This window comes from Diadema antillarum, unplaced genomic scaffold (assembly GCF_040938485.1).
Source record: "Diadema antillarum isolate AM-2024a unplaced genomic scaffold, OU_Dant_1.0 seq00000871_RagTag, whole genome shotgun sequence".
NCBI classification, from domain to species: Eukaryota; Metazoa; Echinodermata; class Echinoidea; order Diadematoida; family Diadematidae; genus Diadema; species Diadema antillarum.
Genome location: NW_027271737.1, coordinates 871,465 through 897,516, shown reverse-complemented (window position 1 = coordinate 897,516; position 26,052 = coordinate 871,465). Strand labels below are relative to the sequence as shown.

General features: G+C 38.6%; 1 protein-coding gene across 1 annotated transcript in view; it reads right to left on the bottom strand.

The window, feature by feature from the left end:
• The window catches only part of LOC139740673 (uncharacterized), a 161,612-nt gene that overhangs the window by 35,699 nt on the left and 99,861 nt on the right, over window positions 1–26,052 (bottom strand). Inside the window, exons 45-59 of the mRNA XM_071651245.1 lie at window positions 7,895–7,960; window positions 6,805–6,828; window positions 6,537–6,617; window positions 6,039–6,280; window positions 5,506–5,647; window positions 5,027–5,068; window positions 4,534–4,593; window positions 3,717–3,779; window positions 2,655–2,714; window positions 2,187–2,428; window positions 1,761–1,902; window positions 1,457–1,498; window positions 980–1,042; window positions 454–519; window positions 32–97 (exon numbers count right to left, since the gene is read on the bottom strand). Coding sequence (XP_071507346.1) covers window positions 32–97; window positions 454–519; window positions 980–1,042; window positions 1,457–1,498; window positions 1,761–1,902; window positions 2,187–2,428; window positions 2,655–2,714; window positions 3,717–3,779; window positions 4,534–4,593; window positions 5,027–5,068; window positions 5,506–5,647; window positions 6,039–6,280; window positions 6,537–6,617; window positions 6,805–6,828; window positions 7,895–7,960 — 1,401 coding nt within the window. The remainder of the gene's footprint in view (window positions 1–31; window positions 98–453; window positions 520–979; window positions 1,043–1,456; window positions 1,499–1,760; window positions 1,903–2,186; window positions 2,429–2,654; window positions 2,715–3,716; window positions 3,780–4,533; window positions 4,594–5,026; window positions 5,069–5,505; window positions 5,648–6,038; window positions 6,281–6,536; window positions 6,618–6,804; window positions 6,829–7,894; window positions 7,961–26,052) is intronic.

Here is a 26,052-nt window from a genome sequence, read left to right as displayed (position 1 = left end):
CAAATGAAGTTACAAAGGTCACCATAATTACCTGGAGCTGTTGTTGCTTCCGTGGGAGCAGCCGTTGTTGTAGTTGGAGCAGGAGAGGATGTTCCTTCTGCAAATAGACACATTGATTTATGTGACTGTCCGTTCATAAGTTAACGTTCTCGAAAATGTCTAAACACAAAATCATTACAGGGGAGAACGAAACGGACCTTTTTTTCTGTTCAAAGAAACATGGTTATTAAGTAAAGGTCAAGCACAACTGTTGGATAAATAGAGAATTTGATCAATGTGTTCATTGAGTTAATTATCTTACATGATCGACTGAAAAAAAAAACTTTCAAAGGAGAGAGAAAAAGTTGGTAGGGGCTGACTGGGACAACTTAGAGCCTTGGATTAATGTCGAGAGTTGACTTGCAATGAGCACTGAATATTTGAGGAAAACCAAAAGATTATTTTCTTCCTTACCCGCCGCTGTTGTTGCTTCCGTTGGTGCAGCCGTTGTTGTAGATGGAGGAGTAGAAGATGTCCTTTCTGTAAGTAGACGTATCGATAGAGAGAGAGAGTGTATTCGAGTTTGCTTGTTAATGGTTGGATACCGTTCAAACCAAAAATTATGTGAGGAAAAGAACAAACATAAGATACAAGAGCCTTTGTTCTTGTATATTTCTTACGGACACTTTTTTTTGTTTATTTATTTTGTATATATATATATATATATATATATATATATATATATATATATACTTTTTTTTTTTTGGGGGGGGGGGTGGTTACAAGCACATCTTACTAGGTTAATAAGGAACTTGCCCAACTGGTTCATACCTTTATCTCATTTAAAGAGATCCACAGTAAGAACAACTGGGGGGGGGGGGGGCAATCACGGCAGTTAGGGGTTGACTCAGTCAATTTCCAGCTGCGAATTAATATCAAGCGCTGACTAACTTTTGGGAAATATGGGGGAAAATAATAGGGGAAAAAATCAGTTCATTACCCGCTGATGTTGTTCCTTCAGTTGGAGCAGCTGTTGTTGTAGATCGAGGAGTGGGGGATGTTCCTAATGTGAACAAACAACCGACAAATGCATCAAATACACAAAAAGTGACTACAGTTCAATGTACTCTTTGTCATCTTAATCTATAGTCATTATAGAATATGTTTGGTTTGTTTATTTGTTATTTAAGACTGATTATATTATATATGGTTATCATTTAAGACTGATTATATTATATATGGTTATCATTTAAGACTGATTATATTATATATGGTTAGAGTTATATATTAACATGGTAAGACAGTTCTGTTTTCTGCTACATGAACGTAGATCTATGGTGTCAATCATTGTCAACTAACTGCTGTGTAATGTGGTAAGTTATACACGTATCTGGTCATTCTTTTGTTCTGAAGTGGAGTAGTGGCTGATGGACGAAGACAATGAAATAAAAGAGTTGAAAATTAAACGCATATATACCTGGAGGCGAGGTTCCTCTTGTCGTTGGAGCTGGAGTGGTTCCTAGGTTAAAAGACATTTAAAAGAACATTCAGATAAGTCCATTGCCAGTCTAAAGATCGGAAATGTGATTCATTGTTTATTATATTTGGTATGGGTGTAAAGCATTGTTATAAACTAGTTTAGACGATAGCAAAATGTCTCTTTGACACAACGAATGAGAAAGATATTTTTTCTCCGCTTAATTTCAACAGTATCACAAAGGCGATCACGTCTTAAGAAAAAAAAAATTGAACAGAAATGTGTCATTTAAATCAAAACGTACCCTGGCAGCCGTAGATATTGATGTCATCTCCCAAACTGAGTTCAGTTCCAAAAGTTGCTTGGATAGCCCGGACAGTACCCAATTCGGTTGGAAGCCAGAGGTTCGTTGAAGCAGTGTCACTTAAAGCAAATGTTACTTCGCCCTGTGAAAAAATAATAAGAAAGAAACGATAATAGGGTTGGAGTTAATATTATATTCTGTTTTCATGCTCACAAAGAATGACGTTTTGTTTGCGGACTCATAAGTTGCTGAAGGAAAGTAAAATAGGTCCGATATTCAGACCAGAACGATCGATTGTGGGTTTCTTTTTTTTCTGTCTGACAAAAGATTTTATCTTTGATAACTGTTTAAAAGAGCGTATTCAAAGAGTAGAACTGTACTCCATTTCTAGTTTATTCATCTACATGGATAAGACGGGCATCTCACCTGAGTGTCTGAATCTCCCGATCCCGAACCGGAGAAGTCACCAGATCCCGAGTCTGCACTTTGGGCAGGAACAGTGGTCCACTCATCTCCTTCGGCGCGCTTGATCCTGAATACTACCGTGGTCGTTGTAGGGAAGCTGTTGGCAGGTAGTTTGAGTCCAGTGATAGTCGTAGGCTGACTGAAGCTGGCTTCGTATGTCAAGGGACTTACAGCTTCCAATGGCCCTTGTGGCTCGTAGCATTCTGAGAGTACAGACAAAAGCGAGTTAGTTATTTCGTGTAACGCTATGTTCAATTGCGCATGAAACATTCTCTTTGTCCTATATAGGTATCTATACAATGTATACATTTCCCCTTTGGCCACACTTTTACTTACATGCAGAGCATACGACACAGCATCTCAAAAAGATGATAAATGATAAGATATTCCCACATGAGAAAAAAAGAAAATAAAGGAACGACTTATTACCGGTCCTAATTGTCGTTTCTATGGCAGCAGTAGTTGTCACACCGGCTGTAGATGTCAACTCTGTAAAATAGATAGATATGTAGACAGATATGATTGTGGGAGACAAGATTCTTGGTATTTACAAAATAAACAAACGAGGGACTCACAGTCTGTCAAGAAGGAAAGTTTTCATTTTATGTATACTTTGTTGAATCTATTTTGTAATCAATTGACTATACAGTGTTACCGATATACGTTGAGACAACGGGAATTATGCTAATGTAGTATTTGTTTTGGAAGTCAATATCATTCTCAACATATTGTTTGGATAACTGTAAAACTCAAATTATATTTTTTATCATGTGCTCACGTACAGAAACTCCTGACAATTTTTTTTGAGTGTGTGTGTGAATCAAGAGATATATACACACTGTACTTTAGATTTATGTGACATACACGTATTGTGTAAATTGCGTGTCAGCCCCATACAAGCCTAAAGTGCCCTTTTCTCATGTGCGAAATGCTATGTTATCGGCTAAAATAAGCACTCTTTAAAAACATTTTGAACACCAAGTATTTGTACATTCTGTTCCTCTTGGTCTAAAAATATTATATCAGCTATGTAAAGAAATGAAGAAAAAAATGCGATGTCATAGTCATCCAGTACCCATTTGGCGTACTTTGGCCCCTGACCCACTCTTCCCTGTTACAACATTCTCATTGAGGCTGAACCTCTAGGTCCAAGTAGTAGAAAGGCGAAGAGGTACCTACTCAATGTGCAAGTAATATTGACCGACCAATATTTCGGTTTCACCTCATGTCTTCAAATCAAAACAGACGCTAAAGGACAAACGATTAACAATTGTGATCAATTCTTAATGAGATGAATGTACAATATGCTTCTTATGTGTGTGTGCGTGTGTTTTTTGTTTCTGTTTGTTTGTTTGTTTGTTTGTTGTTTTTTTTTTGGGGGGGGGGGGAGTGGGTGACCCTGAAGGAACGTCTAAAATCCTGTGATTTGGATCACTGTAAAAGTTCGAACATTTAAGAAGTAAATGAAGTCATAAAGTGTATCATTATTACCAGGAGCTGTTGTTGCTTCCGTTGGAGCAGCTGTTGTTTTATGTGGAACCGTGGTGGTAGTCCCTACTGAAAGCAAGCACATTGATATTGAAAGTGTTAGTTTACGTATCAATGTTTCTTATACCGTACAAACCCACAATTTATCAAAAGGGAAAAAAAAATCCTTTCTTCCGCTTTTAGTTTAGAAACATCACCTTTTCAGGGTATGCAACTTGGTTAGAAAATGAACATCTTGATCAACATGGTTATGTAGTTAAAGGTATTGCTTACTTTTGGGAGCAGTCACATTTGGTGCATATTTGTCACAAAACATCCCACCATGTAAGAATTTTGCAATAAAATATAGAATATAAGGAGATATTAATATTTTTCTTACTGAACCATAACTGTAGACAGCTTAGTCTTGAAACAATCTTAACATAACTATTGTTCACATTTTGTATATTTAAGAACACTTAACATTGCTTATGATGATTAAATATGTTTTACTGGTTGTTCTTATCACTAACTCAAATTTCAGAACTATTTTGAAATTCTAAAGCTGGTTTTTGTTTCAGTTGCAAATGGTAAATAATGCCTTTCGTTTACAAGGAAATCGACAAGAACACCTAAATGGGGTAAATGGGGCTGACGTGGAGAAGGAGAAGCCTCCGACAACTTCGAAGCTACGACAAATATCGAGAGTCGACCAACTTTTTAGCACGCGCGGATACACACTCACACACACACACAAACACACACACACACACACACACACACACACACACAAGCAAACAAAGAAAATAAATGATAGGGAAAGAAACGATCTGATTATTACCCGCCGTTGTTTCTTCTGTGGGAGCAACCGTTGTTGTGGATGGAGCGGTAGAGGATGTTCCTAATGAAAAAGCACACATATTGAATACACAAAAGTGTGATTATAAAGGTCAACATTCTACTATGATATCGAAAAAGTACCCCGTGTCATACTTATATACAGTTCATCTATTTCCTTAAGGGTAATTTACTTTTAGGAAAATCGATCATCTGATTACAGCGGGTAACATGTATATCATTGGCATTTAAGTTTCATCTGTCATCACCTTGCCATCGTTTGATATGGAACACGCATCTGGGCCCCGTTTTATCAAAAGATATAATCGATTATAAATTTCCTTGATACCACACAGGCTGCCATAGACCTCTGACAGACATCATAAAACAGGGCCCTGTTCACTCATTTGTTTCATGTGGTCATCGGAGTAGCAGTTTTGATATGGACGAAGAAAGTGAATCAATAAGAGATTGGACAATTTTGACATAATTATTACCTGACGGAGATGTACCTCTTGTCGTTGGAGCTGGAGTAGGTCCTGCATTTGAAGACAACAATAAGGGCATATGAGCATAAACCCCCTTCATCTTTGAACAGCCGATGATTCGAACAAATGTGATGTACTGATCGTTATTTATGTATATAGGTAATACACGCTTATCATTCACTATTTTCAGTGACCATGCAAACATGAAATATTACATTGGTTTTTTCTTAAAGTGGAAATTGCATGAGATTTCATTTTCTTTGTTTTTGTGAGAAAATGAGGAAACTCTAATGAAATGTGAAGGAGAGTGTAACTCCATTCCAATTTTTATCAAATAAACTTTGTTTTCCTCTTCGAATGGCGATGCTCTGTACTATTTCATAATTGTTTTCTTGGTATCTCACAAAAATTTAAAAGCCCAGTCCTCATTTCCACCAATACTATACAATCCCTTTAAGTGTGGTAGGTAATGTTTAAGTTACACCTACCTTGGCAGCCGTAGATTTGGATAGCGTCTCCCAGACTTAGTTCAGTTCCAAATGTTGCTTGGATGGCCCGAACAGGACCCATTTCGGATGAAAGCCAGAGGTTAGTTGAAGTGGTGTCACTCAAAGTAAATGTTACTTCGCCCTATAAATAAAACGACAGAAAAATAAACATCGTACACTTTGTTGTAAATATAATAATTTTGCTCTATTAATTTTTTACAAGCAAACAAAGTCAGCCTTACAAAAAGAGGAATACATAAATCGTAAACACGAACATTTCAATAGTCTTTGCACAAAGCGTTAATACTCTGAGATCGTGTCTCGTGGAGGGAAGTAAAAGCAAGGCATATAAAATCTTGTGTTGCAATTGTAAGGATCGACAGGAACTCTAAACAATGAACTTTGTTGACTAAAGGGGTCTGAGGGAATAGACCACTCTAAATTTTTTTCTTACTTTAGACATCCAGATGGGTAGTAGCAATGCATCTCTGCTTAACCTGAAATCTCAGAATACTTGTTTGTTTAATATTCACCTGAGTCTCTGAATCTCCCGACCCTGAACCGGAGAGGTCACCAGATCCCGAGTCTGTGCTTTCAGCAAGAACAGTGATCCATTCGTCTTCTTCGGCACGCTTGATCCTAAATGTTACTGTGGTCGTTGTAGGGAAGCTGTTGGCAGGTAGTTTGATTCCAGTGATAGTAGTAGGCTGACTGAAACTGGCTTCGTATGTCAAGGGACTCACTGCTTCCAATGGCCCTTGCGGCTCGTAGCATTCTGAAATCAAATGTCAGTTATAGTCTCAACATTAGAGTAAATTGTCTTTATGTATCTTAACGATTATTTACGTATAAGCCTTTATGGACATTATACTTTTCACATCTGGATACCCAATACCGTTATACATCCATTTAGGCAAGTATAATAGGACATAACATCGAACTCATAAAAAGATGAATATAATAATTGAGAATATATCTTCCTCATTCATCCCTCTCAACAAAATAACATGAAAAGTGTATGAAAAGATAACCTGGTGTTGTTGTTATCTCTATTGCTGATGTGGTAGCAGATGTGGTTGTTGGTCGCGTCCGAATCCTGGGTGTCGTGGTTTCTGTAAAAGCAAGAAACGCATGTTTCACTACGCAGTCAAACAGTTGCAACTAAACATTAGAGTAAAAAAAAATGAAGAAGAATGCGTTGAGCTGGGATATAAGGGACAACGCGTCATGTATAGGGGCTTCAGTTTTTCCAGAATTTCAAAATGAGCAATAGTTTTAAAAACAGTGTTTGAAACTTACCTGACAGACCGAGAGTTGTTGTTCCTGAAGAAAGAAAAAATGAATAACAATATAAGGAAGAGAAACACAAATACTCTAATCGGTCAGACAATTATCTTTTGGAAAGAATTATTATGTGAATAAATTCATTGGCATTGAACTATGGTAGTGTTGCATAATTGAAATAAGTGATTAGATTTGTGTGTGTGAGTGTATTAGGTTAAATATATGTTTAAAAAGTTTATTTCATTTTATCTACCAAGAAACAGCATATCAAATGTATTTTGTTTGTTTGTATCAAAATGTATGTTTATTTTTGTGCCCTTGTCAATTGTGCTGTAATGGTGCATTGCATTTGTTGGTGTTTTTTTTGTACTCACCTGCTTGTGGGCAAGTAGTAACCTAGGAATGTTTACTACATGTTTTGATTTGTGAAGAATTAAAGTATGTTTTATATATATATATATATATATATATATATATATATATATATATATATTTGTATATATATATATATAGAGAGAGAGAGATAGATACAGCTGTAGATATTAAATTCAAGCATACATACATTACATTCCATCCATTTTGGTATTGACATCTTCTTCGACTCTCTCTCTCTCTCTCTAAAATAAAAAAAAAACGGTGTTGCTTTGATATTAGTTTTTATTTCTCGACTGCATAGTTTATTTCTCCTTGTTATTACTTCATATCCGCTCGATGAATAGAAGTTGCAAATCAAACTGGGAAACAGGTGAATTGTCACCGTTTTTGCCACAAACGTAGAGAAGCTATGAACGCATGGTGATGTGGAATAATTCTCAATGGGTGGGCTTTATAATAGTGATTCAAATTATTAAATGAAAATTTCCCTGAATTATTTTGAAGACCAAGGGAGAATATCGTGATCTAGTTCATTTGAAAATTTCAACCAACATTCGCATACTTTAGAACAAAAGATGGAACCAACAAAACTCCTCTTTATTAGCCGGCATTGTTCCCTCCGTTGGAGCAGCAGAGACGGTCGAGCCGGATCACTTCGAGCTCCGCTTTACTGTAACAATTCCACTAACTTCTAAAGATTAATAGTGAGCGAAATGTGCATATACAATACCTGCAGTCGTTGTTGCTTGTGTTGGAGCAGCCGTTGTTGTGGATGGAGCCGCAGACGATGTTCCCTCTGTAAATAGGGGCATTGAACAGAAAAATGTGATTTCCTTAATCACCATTGGAACTACAGTCAGACCATTATGTTATGTTACTCCCGCACGCAGTGCGCACGGGGCTGCTTCGTGCGGTTTCGCACGGGTGCGTGCGGCTCCGTGCCATTTCGTACGGCCTCGTGCGGGTGCGTGCGCTTCTGTACGCCCCCGTGCGACCCCGTGCGACCTCGTGCGCCTTCGTGCGCCCTCGTGCGCCTCCGTGCGGCTGCGTGCCAGTCAGTGCGCCTCCGTGCAGCTGCGTGCCACCGTCGAGTGCGTGGCACGGTACCGTGCGTGGTGTTGGCACGCTACCGTGCGTGGTGTTGGCACGCTACCGTGCGAATCCGTGCGAATCCAGCATCCTGCTAGTCCCGATGCGGGACTCTTTTCTTTTTTCTCATTCTCTCATACGCCATCATTGGCGGTAGCGCGAGGTCTTCTCGATCGCGACAGTCCTCGCATCGCGCGAGTCCACTAAGGCCCCCCCCCCAAAAAAAAAAAGAGAGAGAGAGAGAGAGAGAGAGAGAGAGAGAGAGAAAAGTTGTATTGGCGTAACATGAGATTTTCAAATAGGGTCGGGCGGGCTGATTTTTTTTTTACGTGCATTTTACGTGTACAACTCGTGCTCAGTAAACAGTCACAACTGCCGCACCGAATGTGCTGCGTTCCTCTATTCTACAAATCATTTATGGGGCCGATTTTACTGGAATTATACCCCTTCACAGAATTAAAAGATGTTGAAATCCCTATCCTGAATGTTATCACTTCATATTTTACTATTTTGAATGAGATAAGATAGGTGCAAATTGACCTCATGTGTACGATCTTTTCATCGCACACGGCGATCTCTATACAGTCCCACATATAGAGATGCGCGTAAGTTCTCCACAGAAGAACCTATGGCGAAACGCTGCACAATACTAGTACATTGCAGTCTGAATGCAAAGTATACACTGTATAAATCTTGATAGAACTAGCAGCACCCGTGGAAAACCACGGGTCTTAGGGGTTTTATTATTTTTTCCCCTCATAATAAGGATTATATACGATTTTGGACATTTCTATTGATGAAATAAAAGAAAAGTTTTCTCATCCTTTCGTTGGTAAAGTGTGCTCTCTTCTACCCATGACCACCACCCCCACACACACATTTCCACCCCCCCCCCGAACAAAATACAAAAACAAATATTCAGAGAAAAATAACCAAAACGACAAAAGCAAAACGGTATAGCTGAGCTGAGCAGGACCTCATATATAGACCCCTAGTGTTTTTGTTGCTATTGTACTGAGAGAAATAAAATATATTCGTCTTCATTTGCTCTCTTCTTTTTGTTTTTATCACCAAACCTTGGTTTAATAGATCATAGAACACCCCCCTTTTTTCCCCACGTCCGCACATGTCTTATGAATATGTATGTCTACATATTCTAACCCGTTTATCTCCTTCACCCTGTACATTATCATTACTGTAATTATTATTATTATTGTTACGATTTATATTATTATTATTGTTGTTATTATTATCATTATTGTTATTATTATTATTATTGTTATTATTATTATTATTATTATTATTATTATTATTATTATTATTATTATAGCAGCACCCGTGGAAATCCTCGGGTCTGAGTGGTTTTATTCTTTTTTCTCATGATACGATTTTGTACATTTTTATTGAAGAAATTGAAAAAGGAAAGTTTTCTCATTTCGTTAATTGTGACGCGCTGTCCTCTAAATGACCACCCTTCCCAAAAATTTAATATTACATTTGTAGTACGTGCCCTGCGATCCAGTCCATTGGTTGGGATCGTTCCCGCCATCATTATCATAGTTATCATTATTATTATTATTGTTCTTGTTATTGCTATTGTTATTTTGTGGGAGGGGAGATCATAGTCATTCGGTTTTATCATTTTATATTATTCATTGACATGGGGATGAATCAAGGGAATTAAGGAAAAAAGTTTATCGGTCAAGGATAGTGAATATCTTTTTTTCCGTCATGTCAAGGTTACTCTACGACTGATATACATTTCAAATAGCTTCATTATCATTGCAAATTCATTTTAAACATCAAAACAATCCTGTACCTGTTTGTGTCTCTTCCGCCCACTCTTAAGTTATAGATCATAGCATCCCCTCCCCATTCATTTGCATTGGCCTATTGTTTTATCATCATTATTTCAGTGTATTATTGTCATTGTTATTATCATTATTATTACTAAAATTATTAATATTATTTAGGGGAGAGGAGAGAGTAGACAGATGGTAGAGTCATAACATAGGAATGATCAACCAAAGGAGGCGGAAATGTTAATTTGTTAAGAATTGTAAAAATCTGTATCCCCCATTTTTCTGCTCTTGATAAAAAGCTTTTCTGAAGACAGTCCTGCGCAAACTGTCCAAAACTGCTCACTGCACTAACATACGTAATCTTGTGCTGAGGACTACTTCATATATAGACCCCTAGTGTTTTTGTTACTATTGTGCTGAGAGAAATGAAATATTTTCGTCTTCGTTTGCTCTCTTCTTTTTGTTTTTATCACCAAACCTTTGTTTGATGGATCATAGAACCACCCGCGTATCTGCTTCAGACTGTACATTTTTGTTATCATTATTATCATAATCATGAATGTCCTTCTTCTTCTGCTTCAGACTGTACATTATCATCATTATTATCATCATTATTGTTATTATTAGTATTATAACTATCACTATTATCATTTTTTTTTATTATTATGATAATTATCATCATTATAATCATCATTGTTATATTTGAGGAGGGAGAGATCATTGTCATTGGAATCCGTGGGTCTCAGGGCCTCATATTTTTTCTTTAATATTTCTTTTCCCACGTTATGGGAGAAAGAAGAATATTTTTGTCGTCATTTGCTCCCTCTTTTTTATTTTTGTCACCAAAACTTGGTTTGATGCACCATAGAACCACACATTTGATGTCCACTTGTAACTTCAAAAATTGGCGGTCAGCAAAGCGAGGGTTTCCCCCGCGTCCGCTTGTCTCATGAATATTCATGTTTACAGCAGCCATGCATGCATGCAGTAAACGAAAGAACAGCGGCGCGTGTACTCTGATATGGAAGGGTACGATCGGCAAGGACAAAATTTAAGTGGATATTTAGCCGTCCTGAACAGTCTGAGTACAATGATACCCGACTTGAGAGTGAACAAAATGACATACCTGAGCTGCATAGTATCCTGCAGTTGTGCAAAATACAATAAAATAACAGCGTTCGTTGTTTTCATTTGGGCACGCCAATAATGGCGAACGTCGCTGTACGTAAATGCCCTTGTACTTGTATGACCGCGCCGTGTATTATACCATAATGAGTGTACATATCACGCGCACCCAGATAGTGTTTCGTGTGACCATCGTCAATACATACACAGGCGCAGGCCACACACTGGCATACCGTACCCACCCGAGAGTACATTGTGTGCATGCCTGCGTGTCCGCCGGAAGATGTCAGAAATTTCGCTGCACCCATTATCTTTAGTATCCCACTGTCTCTGCAAGCTAAAAGATGCACTACTGTGTATCGAGAAAGTAGGAGTCCAGCGCAGGATTGGTGAATATTAAAACATTCGGCTCTTTCGTCACGCACAAAAATGCATTATGCATCTATCTGATTAATTTTTCTTTTTCATCCTCGACGTCGACACGGAGGCTGAGAGGGGACGAAACCCGCGCCATTCGATGCAGGATACTCTCCTGCGGCCGACGGCACCGGTCGCAGCTGCCCGGAGCCGACGGCTCGGGAGGAGATAGACAAACCAGCAACGCCGGAATAAAACAGGAAATACAATGTACATAAGGTCGCGACAACAACAACAACTTCGCGTATTATATATATAGATACGCGTTGGATCCGTGTGGGAAACAGATGACATACTAGTACTTAGTACTGATCAAGCGAGGCTATGCGAGTCGAGTCGCAAGCTAGATCTCTTCCTCGTACATCCGATGTCCCCAGAGCCTTTTCCACTTCCGGGTTTTTGCGATCGTGATCGCAATCAACAAGATACTTGATATCGATAGCAAAAAAAAATAATAATAAAGAAAGTAGGGTCGGGTGTGTTACGCCAATACAACAATTTTTTTTTTTTTTTTTTTTTTTGGGGGGGGGGGGTGGTGGGCCTAATTGCTGCCCTCGAAAAAAAAAAGATCTGCACGGGGTCTCTCCTTATACTACACGCCCTCAACGACGGTATTTCCGTGTGCGATATTGCTCATACCATACACACCATACTAGTACACACCGTATACGAAGGCAGTCCAGGTACTGGTAGTGGACTAGCATCCTGCGTGCGAATCCATTGGGGGCCGTGCGTGCATGCATTGTACATAAATATCCCCTTTGTAAGTGTGTGCTCATGATCATGACTACTACTAATAATAATAATAATAATAGTGGCTACTTGTATAGCGCACAGGTCCACTTTTCAGTGCTCATGGCGCTTCAAAAATGAAAAGATATCATATATTTACATGCATATACATATTCAAACATTTCAACAAATAAGAAAATGGTAAACAAAAACAATCCCATATATACCAAATAAAGAATACAACATATACCAATTAAAAATACAATATTGATCCAATATTAATGACATACAGCAATTACAGTCCTCAGTATGAAAGGAACAGATAAGTTTTAAGTTTGGATTTGAATGACTCTGTCGATGACAGTTCCCTTAACTGAAGAGGTAACTGATTCCACAATTTTGGTCCCATAACGGAAAAAGCACGATCACCATACCCATGTTTTACTCTGGGTGTTTGGAGTAAGAATGCATCTGCATCTGCATCTGCATTACTAGTATGTGTGCGCCTGCGTGTGGCTCCGTGCCCATGCCTGTTTGCCTGCAAGCGATCGCGAGAAGACGATACTGCAAATATATATATATATATATATATATATATATATATATATATATATAGATGTGTGTATATATATATATATATATATATATACGTATGCAACAATATGTGTACATGTATGCATATATGTATATATATGTATACATACATATATATATACAATATATATATATATATATATATATATATATATATATACTATATATACTCCACGTGTTGGCAAAATTTTTAAATTTGTTTATATGAAATTGTCATATAATATGCTTTGGCCGGAAATGAAATAAAAATGAAATGAAATGAAATGAAGATGAAAAGATAATTAATAAAATTGCAACAGAGTTCATGCTGTATTCACCGATGGTTTATTTTTTGACACAAATTTTGACCTTTCTAGCACTCAAGTATCAACACTTGAGAAAGGGCGGCGAGACGCTCGAAAATTTGTGTCAAGAAATAAACCGTAGGGGAATATAGCATGAACTTTGTTGCAATTTTGTTACTCATCTTTATATATATATATATATATATATATATATATATATATATATATATATTTGGGTGAGAATTTTGTATGTAAATACCTATAGTGTATTCATATATGACTGTGTATGCGTATACTCTGCTTTATATATATATGTATCGATATATATATGTATATATATATATATTCATATATATATATATATATATATATATATATATATAACGTTCAGCGGTATGTTAACCTTCATTGTTAACCATAGATGAAGCATTCCCCCATCTTGCCTCAACACACACACACACACACACACACAACACATCAGACATTCAGTGCATGCGACCTTACACCCAACAGACTCAGAGATGTATACTCGTAATTATTAAACCTTCTTCTTGGCTCCACCAATTTAGTTGATTGGTATTTATTTTTCTCATATCATTTCATAATGAATTCGAAATGTGCCTGAAATCTCAAATGCACATATTATCATTTCGACTTGTACATGTAGGCTACATACATGTATGTACTTGCATGTTAATTTTCTGTTCATGTTTTCTTCATAAAACGTCCATTAAACAACTACAGTGTAATAAAGAAAAGTATATAGAACATGTTTTCAAAGGACTTCTGTCTAAGTCACCCACTAGTAAGAATTGTGAGTATCTACATGTACACAAACATTAACTCAGGAACAACCATTGCGATTCACAGGTTACTTTATACGAAAGAGGTTTCGAATTATATCTCAAATTTATATCGATATTGTTAAAGAAAGGTTTGCTTCATTTTCAAAGTGAGGATACATAATTATATACAATATGCAGCACAGGTCTCTCATCCAAAGTAAGAAAAAGTTTCGTAATGAAGGATATGATTTAAGTGACATAGGCAATACCAATACTTATCACAAGTAAATACAAGTACGGGCAACATCCCAACCTCGTCTCTCAAACCCGCACGTGCTACTTTATCTAATAATACATGTGAATTTCAGTGTCATAGCGAACAGATATCCACGATAAATGTACAGTAGTTTTGTTATATACATGTCATGTGTAGCCTCAGTGCTCGTGCGCAGATGAACAGTGTACAATGTAGAAACACACAAGACTAATGCTAAATAACTTGATTTCGTGAAAGCAATTTCGTTGGCTTTTCCATGTACACAAAGGTACTTCTTCTTAACTCATGTGCACCTTTACTATTGTGAATGTACTTGTGTATAATGCGATGAGTCTTTGCAGTAGTTTGTGCATTGATGTTTACCTTAGCAATTTCTTGTCATTCATTGCATGTATACGTAAACATAACAGTTTGCAGTTGTGAAACTTCTACATGTACAGTACTTCCGCCTGTCAATGGCTAAAGTCTTGTAACATGCCGACAGAAATGTTCTGTATTTTGATGGACTAAACGTTGGGTACTCATGCAAACACAGCTACCCTGGTCAGCCTGATACTGAGTTTCCCGGGCATGAACGTACAGAAATGTAAACAATCCACACATTCATCAATCGCATGCGAAATAAATTGTATCAAAGTTTCATTATGTTTCACTGAAAATTACGTTCATAACAGATTCGAAAGTGCAAAAGCAGCATTGTAAAATTCAACAGACAATTATGCCAAATTTTCGAGGAGTGATGGAAGAATGCTACATAAATGATAACACGTTCATGTACACAGTATACTACATTTTACTCATCGTAAGCTGTATAAAGTCAACAATCCACAATGAACATCTTATTGTACACTATAGTACAGGCTTACACTGCACGTCATACGTCGTAGTTTAGTTTACAACTCAACAAAACGCTTTTCCTGGTCAGTCAACAGGTTCGAAAGCAGAAGTATATCGTAGGCCTACATGTACATTGTAAAGTACACTTGAAATTCATATTGCACTACACGTGTACATGAATTTCCTAATCAGGTTCAAGACATACAGCTACATGTGTATCTGTCTATACATTATGTCTTTCTATCTATCCATCTATGGAGCCACCTCCCTACAACAACAAATATGTTTCATTACACTGTATAACAATATACGTCTACAAACACTGTTGGACGCACCCTTCGTTGCTGGTATCGTACATGTAATGCATACTGCGAATGAAGTTTGAATCACGTCATAAAAGTATATTACAGTTCATTAAAAGTACAGGAGAACAGTAATGAAAACTCGTAAGATACACATCGTCTTTCAATGGCAATAATAAGAATAATAAAGATTAGAATCAAAATTACCATAAACGTGATAAGAATACTAATAATTTGATGATAAAAATTGCATAAAATCACAATGTCATAACTACTGACATCAATTTCAACAATAACAATTATAATAAAGAAAAAAACTAGAAGATTCCTTGCAACTCGACGGAGTTTTCTCACATCAGCCTTTTGACTGCGTACAAAGTTACAATGCGGTAACACGTCATGACAAAGTGTATGCAAAAAATCATACATTCCACAAGAAAAATTCACGAAAAGTATAAATGATTCACGTCAGTTAATGTGTGCAAAGTACAATTGTGTAGATGCGTTTAACTACGCGAATTGTCCCTTAGAATTGAAAATGAGGACACCCCCTCCCCCGTCAATATTCTCAAGGAACAATGAAGGAAAAAACACTCCTAGTAGTGGGTGGAATCCCCACCACATCGTATTACCTCGGGAATTACATGACGTAAATTTCCGATCTGCCGATCGATGAGTTCTTGGGTGAGTACCTGCTGCCAGTACCTCTCCAGGCCAACTTTCAGTTCCTCCTCTGTTGTCGCCTTGACGTGTCTCCGCACAAACCACTTCATGTGGGCCCAAACATGCTCAATTGGATTGAGGTCAGGAGATTCGGGTGGGGTAGGGAACCATGAAATGTGGTTTGTGCGGAGAAATTCGACGGACTTTTTGCTCCGATGTTTCGGATCGTTGTCCTGGACGAGACGGAAATTCCCGTCAGGGAATGTTGCCTCGGTGAATGGCAGCAGGTACTCACTATATAACTTCTCGATGAGAAATTCCTTCCTCATTATCCCTGTGAAGATTGCCAGTCGCGTCGCCCCATGGTACGATATTCCTGCCCATATGTTCACCTTGCCCATGTGCTTTGGACGATCAAATTTCCTTGGGGCCTCTGTACCCCTGCGCCAGTAAAATCCCGACCCGGGGCGATTCCTCTCAATGTACACAGTACATTCGTCTGTAAACACAACGTTGCTGAAAGTTTCCTGCGTCTCCACCATTCTCAGGCAGTATGACAATCTCGCAGCCTTGTTCTTCTGGCGGATCAATTGACCATAACATGGGCGGGTCCTCTTCCAGCCAAGTTTCTTTCTGGCCTCGTTAATTGTCTGTTCAGCGACACGAACCCCGAAATCAACTTCCAACTTACGCTGAATTTCCTTAGCGGAAGTTTCGTGATCTTTTCCCATCATTTCGTCGATGAGCATCCTGTGCACCTCCGTCAACTTTGAGGGTGCACCGGATTTTGGACGGTCACCAGTTGACCCGGTCGCGAGGTACCTCTTGATGGTTCTCCGCACTGTCATTGAGCTCACTTCGACCAGGGATTCTCTTAGTTTTTGAAAAATCTCTTTGGCCGTCAATCCTTCGTGCCACCAGTGTATGACCTTCTCACGGTCGGCATTGTTCAGACGTGGCATGGCGGTGCCACGTATAAAAGTAGAGTATGTTTATAACATAGAAACGACAGAGTACACGTCACTCGCCCTGCGTTTTTCGATGAGCAAGGAAAAATAATCCACGAGGCACGCTGACTTCCAGATAATAAAAAAGAGTCACGCCGGCTTTTTCTTTACAAGTTGAGAAAATTATACACGAGTCGCGTTAGCTTTTACAAGCTGAGAAAATGAAACACGTGTCACGCTGGCTGAAACAAGCTGAGAAAATGATACACGAGTCACGTTGGCTTAAACAAGCTGAGAAAATAATACACGAGTCACGCTGGCTTAAACAAGCTGAGCCAATAATAAAAGAGTCACGATGGTTTTTACAAGCTGAGCAAATGATACACGTGTTACGCTGGCTTAAACAAGATACACGAGTCACTTTGGGCGACAAGCTGAGAAAATGATACACGAGTCACTTTGGGCGACAAGCTGAGAAAATGATACACGAGTCACTCTGGCTTAAGCAAGCTGAGTAAATAATAAACGAGTCACGATGGCTTTTACAAGCTGAGCAAAATCCCGGTAATTATACACTTGTCACGCTGGCTTAAACAAGCTGAGAAAATGACACATATTATAGTCACACTGGCTTTTACAAGCTGGCCAATTAGCGCTGTCCCTCGAATACAGTAAAAGGGCAATTGACTTTGAAAACGCTGTTTATAAGGTGTGCGAGATCACGAGAAAAATCCATTGTTAAAAGGTGGATAAAGCAGAGATGAAGAATCAATAGCGTCTTACGTGTAAGACGGCCAACAATTAGCTGGACAATGAGCGCTTTGAAGCTCCACTTTTTATACTCCGTCATACTAATACACTGAATGGGCCATTGATTTTGAATACGCTCTTAGGTGTCCGACATCACTATAAAAGTTCATTGGTGAGTGGTTGGTGAAACAAAGCAAAAAAAAAAAAAGTCAAAAGCGTCTTAGTTTAAGTCGGTCCCAAAGCTGGTCAATTAGCGCTGTACTTAAGATGCTGCACCTTTATTTCTCCCTTTAATACACTGAAATGGTAAGTGATTCGGAATACGTTCTTCGGTGTCCGACATCAGTATAAGAGCCTAAGCGAGTAAAACAAAAATAAATCAATTATCGCGTCTTACGTGTACTCGCGAGAAGGTAGCACGCTTTACCGTCCTCACAATGGAGGTGAACGTACACGTGTATCTACAGCGTCCGGCAATTCAACTGCTTATTTATATAATCGGTACTTATGTCCGGACGCCAAAAGCAAAAGAAAAACAAACAAACGAACAAACAAAATAGAACAAAACAAACAAACAAACATAGAGGACTGAATCTTGGGAACATGTACCATTTAATAATTGAATGATTCGAACTACAAATTTTGTTCGCTAATGTACGTTCATACTGCCTAATGAACACTTTTGATATACTATTATAAAGAGAAACAAAATGTTCGTTAACGTTTATCAAAGTCATGAATGGATAAGTGTTAAAGTTACACGTGATGAGAATTTCCACTCGAAATACTAATTCTATTCAGGGGCGGATCCAGGAATTTCATACAGGGGATCACGCCTTTGCAAAATTAAAGGGGCGCGGTCGCATCGGTCCTTCGTGTTTATTTCTTTTGTTTAAACCAAAAATAAGAGGAGTGTCCGCCCGGTGCACCCACAGCACTGAGTTCTGTGTGCGCACTTACTCTAGATCCACCACTGCTATGAGTAATGCAGGGCTGCCAACACTGGAAACTAGTTGAGAGTGAGACTCCCATAGGCCAATGCTATAATCTAGGAGTCAAAATGAGTGAGATCAATAGAAATGCATGCAAATGGTTTTAGAGTGAGAAAGGACCAAAATGCGTGAGTCTCACGCTCAATGCGTGAGAGTTGGCAGCCCTGGTAATGGAACAATAACACTGGACTACTCAGCCCGTCTGTCTTTTTCTTCTCATTTGTCCTTTTTTTATATTTGTGTATGCCTGTTCTTTGTTCTTCATTTTTTCTCCTTGATGTTCCCAATCTTCTTGTGGGTTGCTTATCCACTTATCCAACTTACCTGCCGGCGATGTATGCACTGCAGTCATGATTAGGGTGACTACAGGCTATCCGCAAAAATAAAATTCTTTCATGATTGAATGATATCAATAGCCACTATAACCCACTCGGCTGGGCTCGCTACACCATACAGCGAGAGGGCCTTGACAAAAGGCTACCGTGCGTGGTGCTGGCTAGCCTTTTGGCAAGGCCTCGTGGCTGTGAAAGAGACTAGTTGCGAGAGAACCGGTGAATGCGAGACTTTTTGGCAAGGCCTTGTGGCTGTGAATAACAGCGAGACAACGGATGAACGTGAGACCAGGGAGGTGGAACCCACCTCCCTGGTGAGACCGAGCGCTACTCTCTCTTGCGTTCATCCGTTTTCTCGCAGTTCTCGGTGTGCCGAATTAGACTCGATCTTCAGCCACGAGACCTTGTCAACACGCTAGGTGCTGGCCAAAGAGGTTCTAGCTGGCACGCTACTGTGCGGGTCGCGATTTTTGTTTTCCCCAGTATGGGAAAAGAATTTATTAGTCTTGGTGACTTGGATAGAGAATAACTATCAAGTCTTTGACTTTATTACTCTCTCTAAGCCTGACGGAATACAGCGTTACAAACTTAGCAAAAACGAAAACAAGATGTTGTGCAAAACCCAAACTGGGGTTCGAACCACCGTCCATCTTTTATTCAGTGGTAACTCCATGATCAGAGCCCTAACACAGGGCTCCACACTAACTTTTTTTTTATTTGGTGGCCCGATGGGGCCACCAAAATCATCAATGTCAAATTTTTGGTGGACAGAGAGAAAATTTGGTAGCCCCCAAAAAACAATGAAAAACATTAAAATTCCTGCCCCCCCCCCCTTTTTTTTTTTTTTTTTTGATGTGTAGAATATTGAGTTTTATCATAGTAAGAATTGGAAGCTGGACATATCTACTCATAAATAAACCTTAACAAACTCGCAACACTCACTCTCACCTCCCTGCTCTCAGGCACTCATTCAGTCCTTTTCATCCATCCTTCTGCTGAATGAATCTAGTATACGTAACTTTTTTTTTTTTCCTCGGGCAGGTCATCTTTTCAGGGAAGAATAACTGGAACCTGGTAAGGCAGGTTCCCGAGGGAGCAACTGATACCAGGTTCCCAAAATGAAGACAAGGGTGCCTGCTTTAGTGGCCTAAAGTCATGTTTCTTTGTGTTTTAATGCTCAGAAAAGTGGGTTTAATAAAAAAAATTAGAGTTAATTCTATTAGCATTTGTTCTCTTTCTGTTTGAAAATTGCGTGTTTCACAGTATTATGTGCCTTTTCCTGATTTAGTTTTTTGCTTGTTCTGATGTGAACTCGTACGAACATGCACATAGCGATCAAGGCTGAGATCAGTTAGATATGTGGGTTCGCTTTTAGTTCCCCAGTCACCTCTTTCAGGTACCTGGTTTTGTGTAGAACAAAAGATTCTGTGGGCTCATCAGCGCACGCTCTATTCATACCTCGCACCCGGTCGATATTTCCATCGTTCATTGGCACATGTTATAGTTGACCGTGGATAGGGGGATGCCATGTACCGCTTGACTACCTTCACAGCTGGATTACCAACCTGTCTGCCTCTTATCGACGGGCAAAAAGGTCTCGTTTCATGCAGGGAGGTGAGAGGAAATCGCCTCCCTGTTTCATGTAAGCACCCAGAGAATTGCGGAAGGAATGACGGCCCTCTGCATAACCGCTTCCTAGCTACATTGTTATTGTAATCACCGCTACATAGGATTGCATACTGTATAGTAAATCAAATCATTAATTTTCTTTTATTACCATTGTTTATGCAAGTCAAACGACTCTGTATTAAATTTACTTTGTATAATCATTTATTTCCAATATGTTACTGCTTATGTAAGTTAGGTATGCTGATTTGCAGAAAATAAATAGTATTATATCAAACAATCAAACAAAGATCACCTTACAAGCCTACATCCTTATCCTACAGACGTACGTATGTAGGTTATTAGCACTTTCATCATTATACAGATTGATTCAAACTTGAAGTTTTTAAAATGTCAGCAAAATACTTGCAAATGGGCCCATCAAGGAGCTTAGACACATGATCAACTATAACCTGCAAGGGTCGATGAATTCAATTAAAAATTAGCTTACGCAAGATTTAGATTTCAGTCGTTCTGGAAAATGTGCACTTTTATTCAAAATGTTTAATAGCTCAATGAATCAATAAACATTCATGCCTATTATCATGTTTACCGTGCATTGTATCTTATCTCTTTCTTGTTGGGAGCGGCTGCAGTGCAGTGGAGCGTGTAATAGTCTTGGCGCACACAGACTTTACTACACACAAGGGTTTCTGCCTAGTGCGCCTGTCGTGCCTGTAATACATTGGAAACTTGTACTAGGTGTTTCAGAAAACATCTTCCACTCGTGATTCTTAATAATTCATAAACTATATATCAGATAACACTAGGCGTTTTCACATCAGCCCGATGTTTCGAGATAGCGCGCTATTTTCTGACTTGGGAAATTTTCCCGCTAGCGGTATAGCGCACCAGTTGATACTGTTTAGCGTTCTAAAATCATTGAGAATGATTTTCAAGCTTTAAAAGTATGACGAATAATTGTGTAGGACCTGTATTTCCAGTCGAAAAAACACACATACACACACACACACATACACATACACACACACACACACACACATACACACACACACACACACAAGCACATTCACAAATTTTAAAATGAAAGAGCAAGCTTTATGGCACACTACAAAACGATGTAATCCTGTACAGTGGAACGCGGAACGGCAAACCCAAAAGTGTCAAAATTGGTAAAACAAGAATAAGAAAACACCAACACAACAACAACGCAACACATGCATTTGCCATTATATGCGGAGATGACGCTGTTCACGTCTGTCAGTGTTCCACACTCTTTCATAAGCTCATTCAATAAGGTAATGGCATACAAATATTAACTGCAGTTTTAGTTTTTAGTTTTGGATACATGACACTTCAGCTAGGAACCGAGTTTTTCAGTTTCTTATGCATATCATAATCACACACAGAACAAGCGTTCTCATTTCGGAATTGCGCGTAGACATCCCTATCTGCCTATAGTCTATACGTCACCCACATTGTTCATTGTAATTTGTTAGGGTTTGTTTTGTTTTTGTTTTTCCAAGTATAGGCTCATCTGCTCAAGGATCACATTGATCTGTTCATTTATGTACATACATGATGTGAAATTGAAAAAATTGTCAGGATTGCCCCTCTAAAAAATGAGAGGAAACAAGAATCTCTCTTATACACTCCGTTCCGTCGAGAAGTTACATGTACAGTCCAATGTATACGTGCGCTTTGTCCAAGACAATACTTCCATTTGAACATGAATCCTTCTTGAAATACAATATGCCTAGCCAGCACAAGTATTCATCAATGATTTCGACAGATATGACAATGTTCAGTGTGCACAAATGAAAAAAAGGGGGGCATACATTATATACGCAAATTATTTTTCTTTGAAACCTTCTTTACTTTGTTCGCTTTTCGTGAGACTGGATCTCATCTTATTCTCTTGACTTGACTCTGCCACTAATCTTGATATTTTTATACCTTTTTTGCCAATTACATATACCCAAACTTAATCATGAATATGAATAAAGAAATGTTCTATCACGTGCTGCAAGTAACAATTATTCAATGAGTTACCCATTTGTATTCAAAAAGCCTCCTCATTGCAAACATTTATGAATCGTGTACGCCAACATCAATCTCTCAAGTCTCATTTGATATGAACCCTTTGCACTAGCAAAGTGTATGAACTTTGAATACATCTTTTTCCTCTGCTCGTTTTATGTTCTTTCCTATGTGTTTTATGTTCTTACAAACCGATTGCTATTTAGCCGTATCCCATTTACTATAGTGTGTTCGTTTTGTTAAATTTACCCACGTGTGTGCACATGTAATGTTGCGATGTACAGCGACACAGGACTCCCTTGTAAAGCAGGCCTTTGTGGCACTGAATGGGACTACTTGACCTGCTTTTAAAGAAGACTTAATAAATGAATAAATAAATAAATAAATGACACAATCTTAATGATATTACCTAACCCTCACTAAAAGAACGCCCTGTGCGATACATTGTATGAAGGCGGGTTTACGCCTCTGAAAGCCGTCATTCGCGTCCAGCCTTCTAGAAAGTTTTGTTATTGGAAACTTTTCTGGAACTACAAAATTAATGCCTTACTCGAGATTTCCTCTTCTTATAAAGCTATTCCAAGTCCAACACAATGGACGATGTACACATACATGTATAGTAATACATATGCATATACGAGTACATACACATACATTATTTCAAGTGCTTTATAGTAAGTGTGAGCCAAATCGGCTTTGGGTGAAAACCAGCGTTGATTTTTAATAGTGCATACACTTATTGCTGGTGCGAACACTGCCTATGGCCTTATTCTGATACTTAGCCTCTAGCGAAATAACTAGGCCTACAATCTTCAACTCTCTATACTAATGCCATAATATTATGTTACCCTGATCGATTACATGTCTAAATGACTTCAGTTATTCTTCGAACTTAGGAGACGAACACTGACGACAACAACACACGAACACACAGCTGGGGAATATACATTGTGCGTGTGGTACCACCTCACTGGCGGCATAGTTCAAGGGTCCTTTTCTGCTCTGTTCAATGTACGCGTGGCACGCATAGACAAGAACAAAACGTTTTCTTCTTTTGTGTTATAGCATCGGGGACGATTAGTGAAATTCATCAAGATGAAAAAGCATAAAAGACTTGACCACCAGAAGAAAGCTGACCCTCTCGCTTCGAGGAACAAAAGCAGCTCCCATTATAGCAGGTACAAAAGTTAAAGGACAAGTTCACCTTCATAGGCATGTGGATTGAGTGAACAATGCAGCAATAATAGTAGAACACATCAGTGAGAGTTTGAGCAAAATCAGATAATCCGTTCAAAAGTTATGCATTTTTTAAGTTTCTGCTCAGTCACGGCTGGATGAAAAGACAACTATAGCTTGTGATGTCACATGAGCACAACGATACAAAGATGATCCGTTCAAAAGTTATGAATTTTTGAAGTTTCTGCTCAGTCACAGCTGCATGAAAAGACAACTATAGCTTGTGATGTCACATGAGTACAACGATACAAAGATAATCCGTTCAAAAGTTATGAATTTTTGAAGTTTCTGCTCAGTCACGGCTGGATGAAAAGACAACTATAGCTTGCGATGTCACATGAGTGCAACAATATAAAGAAAGAATAAAGAAAATTCAACATATTTCCATTTTTCTCGCATAACAAAACAACACTCAACTTCTCTCTTTCAGAAGGCAGGGGGAATAAGCCATTTCGGAGTTAGCTTATGGGCACATTGGTCCGAATGACCTTTCTTTTTTCTCAGTCGGTTAAGGGGCTCTTCACTCGTTTTCAGAGCGACATAATGCATAAGCTTTACGCAACGATTTATGGTATTCATCAATCCTGTTTAAACAGAGAATGAACTCGCATAGACCAGATGGCCAGAATGATCCGTCATTTAACACTTGGGAAAGCATCCGTTTCATTATCTTACATTGAATGTAAGAACAACCTCTTTCTATCGATATTGCCAAATACCACTTTTGCTGTCAGGTGGATGTGCTGGCAAGCAGCATTTATGGGGATTACATGAATAATCATTATACATAATAATACATCACAGACGCTTATCCCAGTGACTTTAAAAACCAACGTGCCTGTTGGTCCGAATGACCTTTTTTTTCTGCTCATGCGCAGAGTGGAATTCCGAACTAGCTTGTAATATTACCCTTAACATACGTCAGTAGCATGTTGAAGAAATGTGAACTTTACTCAAAAAGTTTTGTGAAATTTTCTTTTTATTTTCCTCATGGATAGTTAATACGCATGTCACATCATACACTGTAGTAGTCTCCTAGCTCTTTCAGCAGTGACTGCGCAAATGCTTTAAAACATTCATAACTTTTGAACAGATTGTCCAATTTTCCTCAAACTTCCACTGATGTGTTCTACTAATATTGCTGCATTCTCTCAATCCTTATGAATATGAAGGTGGACTTGTCTGTTAATAATAGCGAAAACTCGCAGAAAACTCTGGCACATTCAGTAGCAAATATATACCCGAGTGGTTTCGCTGTTATTGTGTGTATTGACGATTGTATGTGCATGTGTATTTCTGTCAACACCTACATGTATTAGATAATTGTTGTTATTAATGAAAAAAGAAGGTAACGGTATGGAAGTTACTAATTTATGAGAATATGGCATGTGTAGTAATGTATCTAGAGTTCTTGCCTGTAGTAGAAAAGAGAAAGTGTAAAGGGGTGCTGTTCGTTATTCCGAAGGTTCGTTATTCTGAAGATTAGTTAATCCGAAAATGAAATTCGGAACAATGAACCTTTGGAATAACGAATTTTAGGAATAAAGAGCCTTTGGAATAACAAGCTGTAACCTTGTAAAGGAGTCCTTCGGATCATGGACCTGTAGGTCCATGTTGGGATCAACAGTTTTCTGTTCTTACATCAACTGCTCTAAGCCGAGTGAGGGCGCATAGCTAGCCAGTGATTGCGACAAGGACAAAAAAAAAAAGAGAAAAAAAAAAGAAAAAAACGGTTCACTGGGTACCACTGTTGTGTGTACAGTAGTAGTCTTATAATGCGCAGACCTTTTTTTCGAACAATAAGATCTTGATCTTGTCGCTTCTAAGTGGACTGTAAAATTTCATGAACACCATAATTTGGAATCACATACTGCCTACGGGTGTTCCAGAGGGTCCAACCGACCACCCCATGCAGTCAAACCATTTCTGCGGGTACCGGGTTGGATCGAACGAAGGCATTTTTTCTGTGTCCCGCCTGCTTTTTTTTTTTTTTTTTTTTTTTCCCCTAGACGGCACAGATTGGGGCATGGCGCATATTAGACCTATGGGAAATACGTT